The sequence below is a fragment of the Aspergillus chevalieri genome, chromosome 7 (assembly GCF_016861735.1).
Source record: "Aspergillus chevalieri M1 DNA, chromosome 7, nearly complete sequence".
Lineage (NCBI taxonomy): Eukaryota > Fungi > Ascomycota > Eurotiomycetes > Eurotiales > Aspergillaceae > Aspergillus > Aspergillus chevalieri.
Window position 1 is genome coordinate 2594996 of NC_057368.1, and position 11555 is coordinate 2606550.

Consider the following 11555-nt stretch of genomic DNA (forward strand, 5'->3'; position numbering starts at 1 on the left):
TTTATGGGCTTGTCGTGTCGGGGCAACTGGGAATGTTGCGTTGACTATGTTTTCATGTATCATATATCATAACCACTAGAGTCATGTTATGTCTTATTACTTCTATTCTTTCAAGGTATTTTCGAGGTATACATCACAGTACATCTATTCATGGACCAGCCACCGCTATCTATATAGGTCGTCTACTCTTCTTCACTCTCCTCGCTATCCTCCTCCGACCCCGTCTCGTAATCCTCATCGTCCTCATCAGACTCCTCCTCTTCGCCCTCAGGCTTCAACCCGTAATCATCCTCAAAGTCCCTCAGCGGCCGAACTTCAGGCGTGAATCCAGATGCTTGCAGGCCCTTTTGGATGTTCTGTACGACAAGTTGGTTATCAGTTCAAACGGGCTAAAAGGAAAGATCAAGGGGGTAAACATACCTCCTCCATAACAGTAGCACAAGTAATCACAATATTCGCCGTGCTGGGCTCGAACAACGGCAGAATAATCCCCGTCAACGCCTTCTTCACATCCTCCACGCTAGTCGCCCGGACCTGTCGCAACACGCGTTCCTTGTAATCGCTGGGCAATTCCCGCATCACCTGCCGGATAAAGCTGCCCTGTGCTGCATTCGCGATAGTAGCCTGCTCATTCGCAAAGCTAACCACGATGCTGCTGATCGCGCCCTCGAGCATGAGTGGATCGAATGGAATGACACCGGACAGATGGTCCTCGACGATCTGCTTGCTCGATTCGAACGCCTTGTGCGCATTTGGCGAGCGGTACACGTCAAAGTTGACAAAACCAGTGTCGATGTTGTAGGCAAAGTTGGTGCCGTAGGCGAGACCCTTACCGCGGACGGCCACCCACAGAGGTCCCTCGACGGCGTTCATGTAGGCGATCGCGACGAGGAGAGGCGGCAGGCGCGGGTCGTCGTAGGAGTCAAGACCGCGGGCGCTGGCGTAGGCGAACGACGAGTCAATGGTTGGCATAGGAACGACGTACGACTTGCCGCCAAGGTTCTGGCCAACTTCGCTCATCAGCGGGCGGCGGGCTGTGATGGGTTTGAGGGGAGCGGGGGCGCCGAGGCGCTCGGCGAAGGGTTTCCATGAGGAAACGGGGTTGGGGAGTTTTTCGAGGTCAGCGATGACGAGGACGCGGATATTGGAGGACTGGAAGAGGGCGTTGCGGATTTCCTCCATGCGTGCGACGACGGCCTCTGGTTGCTCGGCGAGTTGCTTCTTGATGCGGCGGAGGTAGCGGGCCTTGACAAGTGTGCTGCGAGCGCGGACGATTGATTCCGGCGCGTAGTGAACCATCACATGCACGGCTGCTAGCATATCGTCGCCGCTGCGTTTAGCATCGGGGACGTCGGCGAGCAGGCGGCTGGTGATTGCGCGCAGTCTTTCCACGTCGAAGATGGTGTTCCACGACAGCTCCTGCAGCCAAGCGATGGCTGTGTTGTACTTCTCCATCTCGACCTGGAACGAGATGCGCAGCATTTCCGAGTTACCGAATGCCCTGGCGCCTTCCATGTTGTAGCCAACTGTATCTCTTTCCAATTCGACAACGACCTGCTCGAAGCTGATCGTCTTTCCATCGCGCTGAATCGGAATATTGAAGAACGCTTCCGTGTAGACGGACAGAAGAGGACGAAGTTGAACTGGCACCGACTGGGCTGAGATAAGGAGGGACATTTGAACAAAGTTGCTGGGAATGTGCTCGAAGTGAATGAACAGGGGCGCATCTGAACCATCGGCGTCCACGATTTTCTGGACCTTGTGGTCGGGACGACCGGCCTTCAGGGCAGAACCAGACCGCGCAGTAGTAGTCTCGACAAAGTGAATCGACTCAACTCCAGGGATCTCGAACTTCTCCAGCATCTCCTTCGGAATCTCCTTGTCATTCTCCGCTTTGGCCTTCTCAAGCTTGTCGGCCAGTTCCTTCAGGCCCTTCTCGCCGAGCTGCTTCTTCTGCTCTGCAACTCGAGCCTCTTCCTCCTTTTTGAGGGTGTCGGACATCTTCATCGAAGGAACACCGAGAACGGTTATGTGAGGAGCATCAGAGATCCATTTCTTGATAAAGTCCCGCCACTGGTGCTCAGGCCATTTCTCCAGCTCTTCGTACTCCCGCATACTTGCAACGTCCAGTAATGTCGAACCGTCCCGCTTGCCGTACAGGAAGTCAGAGATGACATACTCCGCGAGTGCAGAAGCAGAACTTTCCGTGGAAAACTTCCAGATCTTTTGCTGCCGGTCAATGCACTCTTGCAGATACTTCATGTCGATTGGCTTTTCCATCGCATCCTTCAGAACCTCGAAGAATCTCCGCTCGACGTGCTCGAGCTTGTCTGTTTCCACACTGGTCAGCTGGAACTGGATTTCGATGTTCGGGCGTTCCTCTGTAGAGTAATAGACGGCACTGGCCACCTGCTCTTTTTCGACGAGGATGTTCTCCAGAATCGAGGCAGACGATCCGGCAAGATACAGAAGTGAAACATTGAGGGCACCACCTGTAGACAGTAAGTATTTATTCTTGAGAGGAAGTAGCAGGGCACTTACTCTGAATCGGATCAGTAGTGTCCGGTCCCAAGAATCTGATCTCGATCTCACCAAAAGACTCATCCTCTTCTGGGAATTCTACAGTCTTGGTAACCGACTTCTCCAACGCAGGCGCCTGCTTCGAGTCCACCCAAGGACGTTTGAACGGCGAATCAGGGCTTGGGATAACATCGAGAATCGTATCTTCGAACTTATCCAGCGTCTCCAGCATGTTCTCGTGGTCCACCTCTCCCGTGATGATCAGACACAAGTTCCGAGGCTGGTACATCTCACGATGGAACGCCCTGATCCTCTCCGCCGTAAGGACCCGGAGCTGCTCCATCATTCCGCCGGTCTCGTACCGAAATCCCACGTCAGGAGGATAGATCAACCGACGCGCGGTGAGATCCATCAACTCAGCCGAATTGTTCTGCACACCCTGCATCTCCGAGTACACGACACCAGCGTCGTTGCCAGTGGCATCAATATGATGCACTTCCGTGTAGCATCCCTCGTCCGTGAGTGTGGGCGCAATCACATGTTCCAGATACACAGGTAGAATCCGCGCGAATCCCTCCCATCCGGCTGTGTCCAATGTGTAAGCTGTGTGATCGGTGGCTGTCCAGGCGTTTGTGTTAGAGTATACTCGGGTGGCTAGTTTGTCCAAGAATCCCTTGTATCTGTAGTTACGTGAACCCATGAAGCACAGGTGCTCCAATGTATGGGGTGCGCCGGAGTCATCGAGAATCTCCGTAGCAAGCACAAAGTATCCAGATACCTTGGGGCCTTTTTGGTCGATCACCACCACCCTCATTCCAGTTCTCTGGGATTCATATTGGACGAACTCGTTGGGGGAGTAGTCCGGCTTGAACTTTTGGAGGAGTTTGAAGTGACTCTGTGTGGAAGACATGTTGGTGATGGAACGAGGGAACGGCAGGTCCGTTTTTGGAAAAGGGCTAGGGAATTTTCGTCGCAAGACTGATGGCCTATCAAGATCCGTCAGCTATATACCATAGTTAAATGAATGCCGCCAAAGCAATTGTGTTCCTATGCACCTCGGCAGAGAAGGAACAAAGACTTTCAGATGACGTCGGCGGAAGCATCAGAACAATGTCTCCCTGAAAACACGCAGACAATCACAATCGAATAACTCACGTATACTGAGATCTTGCCCGACTCAGGCCTCGTAGGGTATAACACAACACCACGACGGCTGGTGAGAACTGAGAAGTTCTTCGTGGGAGCAAGTGCGGACGGCGTCACTTAAAGAGGGATCGGGTTAGGAATTGGCACATGCCACTTCTGGACAAAGAAAGAAAGCAGACAGTTGTCCCGGCGGCAGGAAGCGTGAGCAAAGGGGACACTGCGAGAGAAAGAAAGAGACGATCCTCTATCCAAGCTGGTTGGCTGGTTGAGGTGTCCCGCGGCGGTTGTTGAACGAGTCCAGATCTGTGCCCCACGGGAGCCTGAGGCAGAGAGTCATGTGATGAATTCGCCCTATGCCAACGAATACGTTGTTTAACATTCTTATGCTCTTGTAGCTCTCTAATTCTCGCTATCATTTTTATCTAGCTTCCTGTTGTGTGGTTGCGTACAGGGACCCGCGACTCCGCCCGCTATGTCTATCCCGGACTGGAGTATCAATATGAGGAAAACCAAGAGACGAGTAGGTGAAACAGAGAACAATATGTACTGGGTATACTTGGCAAGAACAATCCAAGAACGTTCAAGATAGGGAGCACTTGTCAATGCTGTGACGCCTTGGTGTCTCGGAAATATATTTTGATTGCACCTTATAACATATTGGAATATTGGAACGAGGCAAGGCCAAAGACTAGGAGAGGGAAGAAGGTACACTGTTCCATTCCAGCTGGGAATTGAGGTCATAAGAGACTTTATATAAGTGACATAAGGAGACCGATTTCAAAACCAGCCGTCCACCGTTGGGAATATAAACTAAAGAACCAAAAAAAAAAAAAAAAACAAAAAGACAGAAAACGGACGAACCACAAGTGTCGTAATCGTAGAAACGATAGGGTCGCTGGAGGAGAGAAACGTCAAGGTATTTATGCGACGGGGGCTTCGTCTATATCCTCGTGCTTCGACTTGTGCTTATTCTTCTTCTTTTCTTCCTTGCCCTTCTTCTGCATGGCTTCGGTCATGAGCTGCTCGAAGGCCATGTAATCACCCTCCTCTTCAGGATCGCGTTCGGCCTATAAATGTAAGTAACCGTTCCAGATCACTAGTTGCATAAGACCGTACCTTCGCATAGATGTTACCAGCAAGGACCAAGGCATGCGCACGCTCGACACGCTTCTCCAGCCTGATACTCTTGTCGCCCAAGACTTGATCGCACACGTCGCGCAGCACGCTCTGAATCTCGAATTTGCTTCCGCGCCATGCAGCGGCCAAGATCTTACCGGTGACCTTCTTCTCATACTCGGCCTTCTTCTCATCCGTCCATTCTTCACCACCGCGCTCTTCCATCTTGGCCATCTCTTCCATGGTCATCTGCGCATCGATCGCAGTCGAGATCGTGGTCCAGGTTTCCTTGGCCAACGTTCCCTTGTCCTTGAGACGAGAGAAGAAGCCGGAAATGCCCAGGAACTTCTGAGACTTGAGGAAGGAGGTCGATTTCTGGACGTATGTCGCACCGATCGCATGCAGAATCTCGAGACCGAACGACTCCATCTTCAGGTTCTCGACCTCGAGGCGGATCTTCTCCTCAAAAGCATGCGTCACGTCAGGGCTCTTATCGGTCTCCGTCCAGACACTGATCTTGTCTACCAACTTCGTTGCCAGAGTATTGACCCGCTCTTCACGAGCCTTCTTCCGCTCGAGTTCGTATGCAGCCAAACGGTCCTGCTGTTCCTTGGTCAATCCACCCTTCTTCTTCTCCTTTTTACGAAGTTCCTTTTCTTCCGGAGATAGACCAGCTGCCTCCATGCGTGCTTCTTCCTCTGACTTATCCATAATCGCCTGCTGACCCAAATATCGTCGAGGGGGAGTCTTCTCCGGTTCCTGCGGTGCTGCGGCAGCAGCGGCGGTGGCCGTGGTACCCTCCGTGGTCGCACCCTCTGGAGTTGTACCTTCGGTAGGGGCGGCGCCAGTCTTCGTTTCTTGTTCATGGATGTTGAGTTTCTCTTCTGCAGATGCGGCGAGCTCGTCCTCCTCCATCTGCTGCATGGTGATGTCCATTGTCGTGGTCAGGTCCTTCATGAGGGAGATCTCTCCGATCAGGTCGACGAAGGCGCTACCACCGAAAATCATGCTGAAGAACTCGGACGGGTCCTCTGTTTACGTGTATATCGTTAGTCCTGTGTGGTCTGGAATTGAAACGGGGCAAGGACTAACCAAAACCACCACCCGGAACCGCGTCTTCCTTGCCAAACTTGTCATATCGCTGTCGCAGTTCGTCATCGCTGAGAACTTGATACGCTTCGCCGATCTAATTGAGTCACTGTTAGCCATTATTCTGGCCCGTGGATAGGCATCAGTCGTAAGGCGCATACGGCTTGGAATCGGGTATGAGCGGTCTCATCGCCGGGATTCTTATCTGTCCATAAGGTCAATAGGAGCTCACAAAAAGCAGAAGGGTAACGCAATGTCATACCAGGATGCGTAGTGATAGCGAGCTTCCGATAGGCCTTCTTGATCTCGATTTGCGTGGCGGTGGGCGGTACCCCCAGGGCATCATAGTAGCTGGTATCGGCAACCATTTTGGGAAGTAACGAAGCCAACAGAAAGAACGAGAGTGAGAGATGGGGGCTGCACACCCCGATGTGAGATATTCGACAGAAAAAATAGCCTTAGCAGAGTCTTCGACAAGCTGTCAAGAAGGCGATATACAATAACAATTTTTTTCCTCTCTGCCTGACACTTTCTTCCTTTCGTCATGGTGGGGGGCTCTTTTTGCCAGGCGGTGCTGTATTTGCTGCGCCACAACCCGTGCCTGGGTACAGTCCTTGTACTGTAATTACCGGTCACCGCACAATGGCCGGCCAAGCCACTACACCCACACTAGCCACGCCAATAAAACCTCGAGTTTTCCTCCTTTCCCTCTCTCTCTCTCGCTGTCTTCCCTCTTCCTGTTCATCTCTTTCTTCTCCTCTCTCCTCTCTGTGTTGTCCTTTTTCTCTTCTTTCCCTTTTCTCCCATCCTCTGGACCCTATCTTATCTTTTGTGTTTGTGTGCTTCTGTTACACCGCGCGTTGTACACTACTCGGCCATTGTACAAATACCATACTTGTCCTTTTGCTTATTGGCTTAATTCCTCCCGCATTCCACGAGATCTTCCCGTCTTCTTACTCGAGTCTTTGTATCTCTATTGGTCTCTTGTTCATTGTACCTTTATTTTTCTCTTCTTCCCGCGACTCGATTCCTGCCCGTTCACCATGGGCCTCATCGGAAATGTCCTCTACTACTCTTTCCACCCCTCGGAATTGAGGGCCATAATGCAATGGTTGGTTTGTCCTATCTTAGAGCATTCCTCAGTTCCGATATAAGTAACAATGCTGACGCGCGATCACCGTCTTTTTATGATAGGAAAGTCTGGCACATCCCCGTTCATCAACGTAACGAGAAGGACGAAACCGAAACACAAAAGACCTGCTTCAAATTCCTGGACAAGACTAGCCGAAGTTTCAGCGCCGTCATCAAGGAACTCCATCCCGAGTTGCTGCTCCCTGTGTGTCTGTTCTACCTGATCTTGCGTGGCTTGGATACCGTCGAGGATGACACCTCGATTCCTCTTGCGACCAAGGAGCCTTTGCTTCGCGACTTCAAGGACTTCCTCGAACAGGATGGCTGGACCTTCAATGGCAACCGGCCAGAGGAGAAGGACCGGGAGCTGCTGGTTCAGTTCCACAACGTCATCACCGAGTTCAAGAACTTGAAGCCCGCCTACAAGGAAATCATCAGGGACATCACCGACAAAATGGGCAACGGTATGGCCGACTATGCCCGCAAGGCCGAATCCGACGATGCGAGCGTCATAACCATTGAGCAGTATGACTTGTATTGTTACTACGTGGCCGGTTTGGTCGGTGAAGGTCTGACCCGTCTGTTCATCGAGTCGGAGTTTGGCAATCCGGGATTGTTGAAGCGCGATCAACTGCACAAATCCATGGGGCTCTTCCTGCAGAAAACGAATATCATCCGTGATATCCGGGAAGACAACGATGACGGCCGCCGCTTTTGGCCCAAAGAGATTTGGTCCAAGCACGTCAACGATTTTGACGACCTTTTCAAGCCGGAGAATCTCGATAGCGCTCTGAACTGCAGCTCCGAGATGGTCTTGAATGCACTGGAACACGTTGAGGACTGTCTTTTCTACCTCGCTGGTCTGCGTGAGCAGAGCGTGTTCAACTTCTGTGCGATTCCCCAGTCCATGGCCATTGCTACCCTCGAACTGTGCTTCCGCAACCCAGCAATCTTCCAGCGCAATGTCAAGATCACCAAGGGTGATGCTTGCCAGCTGATGATGGAGTCGACTCAAAACCTGCATCTGGTCTACCAGGTGTTCCGCCGGTACGCTCGCCGGATTCACAAGAAGAACTCTCCGAAGGACCCGAACTTCCTTAAGATCAGTCTTGTTTGCGGACGTGTAAGTTTGAAAGATTGTGGGCCATATCTTCAGCAGCGCTAACGTCGAATGCAGATTGAGAAATTCGCCGAAACCATCTTCCCAAGCCAGTCCGCCGAGGAAGCTCAGCGTCGCTTGACTGGTGCGGTGACTGAGGAGGAGGCACGCAAGGCCAAGGAAGAGGCCGAAGCGCGCCAGGATGTCTACTTCATCATGGGCCTTATGGGTGTCGTTGTGTTGATCGTTGCGCTGACTATGGTAAGTTTGAATGCCTCCGTTATCGCCAACATGCGGCTAACTGTCCAAAGACTGGATTTGCCTGGTACATGGGCGCACGCTTTGATCTCGCCTGGAAGGAGTTGAAGAAGGGCAACTTCCGTCCCCCCCAGCACCTTCGCGGGGCCACAGGAACCCACCAAGAGTTATAGGCTCGCTCTTCCACCCTTCTCACGGAGTTACGACCCTTTACTGTCTTAATTGCTAGTACATCTTCGGTTACCCCTTGCTCGCAGATGGCTTATGTCTCTATACGCCTGTGTTTTCATTATACTCATGCCATCTCTGCAGCGATATATTTTCTAATAACGATCATTTTCTTCTTTCTACCCATTCTCATGGGGTATCTGCTGACTCGTACGGACCTTTTCGCCTCTAGTTTACCTAGCACGGATGTCAAATTGCAATCCAGCCTGACAATGACTGTGATTGTGCCGAAGAAGTGCTGATATTGAGCGGAGTCTACTCTAACCAGCGACGTACTAGATTTGTGTCTACAGCGTCTTCGGACGCTGAAATGGCATACGTCCATTGAGGACCTGGAACATTCATATCGTATTAGCTAGCTTGTAGCAATTTACTAATTTTTATCTTATAGCATCACTCCATACTCTATTCACTCATCGTAGCGACGGCTGCAAAAGATATGGTAGAGTACGATATCCGCCACAAACGGGCCGCAGAAGCACCCTAAATCCACATGTTACCATCACCGGCAGACTAGGGCAAAGCCCGCTTTAGGAGCAGCGCTCGTGTTCGCCTCGACAGCCTTTGTTGAGACGACCTTGGGCCGTCAGTTGGATGACCGCCAGAATGTGCTTTGGCTTCAGCGAATCCTGGAGATTCAATGTTCGGCTGAATAGTGAGTACCATGTTCCAGTTATGGTGCATGCTAATGACTGGGGCCGACTAACGCTTCACCCATGACAATGGAAGATCGGACAGAAGGTCTCTTTTAAACAACATGAGATACTCGGCAGGGAAATGAGCTGCAGTGATCTTAAGTGTCGTGCCATGAACACTGACCACGAACCCTTCCTGATCGACCTAAGCATTTGGATACACCTCCCTGCTTTGCTCCGTGGCCTGGCCCGATAATTCAGCCACCTCCTGACCAAGAACACTTGCGCAATAGCCTTATTGCTCTCCAGACTCCACGTGAATCCCAGCCACATCGCGGCGCTTGGCCTGATTATATACGTCAGCAGCGGACAGTAGAGAATACTAACCTCAAAGGACGCGGCGGGAATTACCCCGAACCGCCCGGAGCCTGTATGCCTGCCGCCTCTGATGAAGAATAAACTGCCATCATTCTTGGCAGTGACAGGGGTGCCGTCCCCCAGCCAAATCCTAAGCCTCTGAGATCCGATACTCCTAGACGACTTTCAGTTTCTATCAAATGCCAGGGCAAGAATATAAGGAACTCATGACGAAAGATGGTAATGATAATCCTTCGTCGAAATCACTGGGAAGTTGTCATGGTTCAAGACGGGGTTGATCAAATGGGTGAAGGTGACCCTTGTAAACTCTTCATCTTTATCCTCATTAGACTCAGACGAGCTCCTGCCGATAGCTCCTGTAAATTTCAAGGCACCATTCACGCTGCGGGACTCGACGTGGAAACGAATTCTTCAGTCAGGTAGCGTAACACTAAGATAATTTCAGCGAGCATGCCTGACTGATATTGTTCTGCAAAAGGTCGACACTCACAACCAGGTATCCAAGTCAAGGCGCACGGTAACAAACAACATCGAACATAGATGGTAAAACAGACAAAAAGGGCTCTCCTTGTAGTCGAACCAGACGGTGCCGTCAATGATACCCTCTTTCTCTGGTCTGGCCAAAAAGTGCAGCGATAGTTTCAAGCTCTCACATACAGGTTAATGAGATCAAAGCAGTAAATATATATATATATAAAACGCATTTACGTTGGTCTCCATCTTGGGGTAGATATGCGGAGCCGACTAATTCCTCCGACGACACTCGTAGGAGATCTCGATGGGACGAGTTCCACTTGCGTGGTTTCTCAAACAGCGTCCCAAGGCGACTCGAGCATGGCATTCTTAGCAACGGACATGAAGCGGGTAAATTGCAAGGAATGTTGAAGTTCCCAAAAGTTTTGTACTCGCCGCTGCTAACTATTCACGTAATACGTCACGTGATTTATACGCGCGAATTGTACATCAAAAGCGCTCCGTTGTGTAAGCGCGCCACAAATACTATTCATTAGTTACCTGCTGATACCATGGAGTGGAAAATGAATGGGCCTACAGGAGCCGGCGATCGCACACGGGAAGGCGAATCGCTGCCTCCACTATCGATGAAAGACTTCCAAGTCTACAACCGCCTGTCCGTGCAAATGGACCAGTTCGTGAGTATATTTAGATCTACCCTACGAACTAAACGACGGTTAACAGATACAGCACAACCATTTCCGCCTCGTTTGGAACGACCTCCAAAACGCCTGCGCCCCCATTGGCAAACAAAAACACCCCCGCCAACTCATCCTAACCGGCCTTGCCTTCTGCTCCCAACTCGACTTCCACCACTCCATCGAAGAACAGCACGTCTTCCCCGTCCTCGCGAAGAAAATGCCCGAGTTCCGCAAGGAATTGGACCTCCTGCAACAGCATAAGAAGATCCATGCCGGGCTCGTGGAGTTGGAGAGGTATTTGGAGGATTGTCGGACGGGGGAGGCGGAGCTTGATAGGGCGGAGGTGAAGAGGTTGATGGATGCTTTTGGGGACGTGCTTTGGAAGCACCTTGATGAGGAGGTGCAGACGTTGGGGGCGCAGAATATGAGGAGGTATTGGACGTTGAAGGAGATGCCGGGGTTGCAGATGTGAGTGATTACGGTATACGAGCAGAGTACGGAGTAACTCGGGATGACGCCGAAAAGGCCACGAAAGGTCGTGGCCTTTAAGGTATATTTTCGTGGCATATCCGTCCTGGCGCCGCCTCTTTGAAGCGGGCGCTGGTAGATTTCCTGGACAGGTGAAGTGGGGATAATCTCACCAGCAACTAGAAGAGCCGTAAAAAGCATACCAAAAATAGGCTAACCAGAGCAGCTGTCAGAGCAGGATGCAAAATGCATCCTGGGAGCCAAGGAGCAGATGGAGAAATCGGAGGGCATGGCAATGGTAGAGACTGTAGAGAAATTTATGAAACAATGAAA

General features: G+C 51.3%; 4 protein-coding genes across 4 annotated transcripts; 2 read left to right on the top strand and 2 right to left on the bottom strand.

Moving 5' to 3' along the window:
- Positions 1–182: 182 nt before the first annotated feature.
- Positions 183–4082, bottom strand: ACHE_70880A (putative zinc metalloprotease; the record flags this gene model as incomplete). The annotated part of the gene is made up of 5 exons (XM_043283261.1): positions 183–356; positions 421–2492; positions 2542–3506; positions 3676–3733; positions 4034–4082. The coding sequence occupies 5 exons, from the start codon at positions 4080–4082 to the stop codon at positions 183–185; spliced, it is 3318 nt and encodes a 1105-aa protein (XP_043140559.1).
- Positions 4083–4586: 504 nt separating this feature from the next.
- ACHE_70881A (DnaJ domain protein) lies at positions 4587–6239 on the bottom strand (the record flags this gene model as incomplete). The annotated part of the gene is made up of 5 exons (XM_043283262.1): positions 4587–4733; positions 4783–5813; positions 5875–5968; positions 6033–6076; positions 6134–6239. The coding sequence occupies 5 exons, from the start codon at positions 6237–6239 to the stop codon at positions 4587–4589; spliced, it is 1422 nt and encodes a 473-aa protein (XP_043140560.1).
- A 675-nt stretch (positions 6240–6914) lies between these two features.
- Positions 6915–8532, top strand: erg9 (bifunctional farnesyl-diphosphate farnesyltransferase/squalene synthase; the record flags this gene model as incomplete). The annotated part of the gene is made up of 4 exons (XM_043283264.1): positions 6915–6982; positions 7066–8125; positions 8180–8362; positions 8413–8532. The coding sequence occupies 4 exons, from the start codon at positions 6915–6917 to the stop codon at positions 8530–8532; spliced, it is 1431 nt and encodes a 476-aa protein (XP_043140561.1).
- A 2093-nt stretch (positions 8533–10625) lies between these two features.
- ACHE_70883S (hemerythrin domain-containing protein) lies at positions 10626–11226 on the top strand (the record flags this gene model as incomplete). The annotated part of the gene is made up of 2 exons (XM_043283265.1): positions 10626–10751; positions 10804–11226. The coding sequence occupies 2 exons, from the start codon at positions 10626–10628 to the stop codon at positions 11224–11226; spliced, it is 549 nt and encodes a 182-aa protein (XP_043140562.1).
- Between the last annotated feature and the right edge of the window lie 329 nt (positions 11227–11555).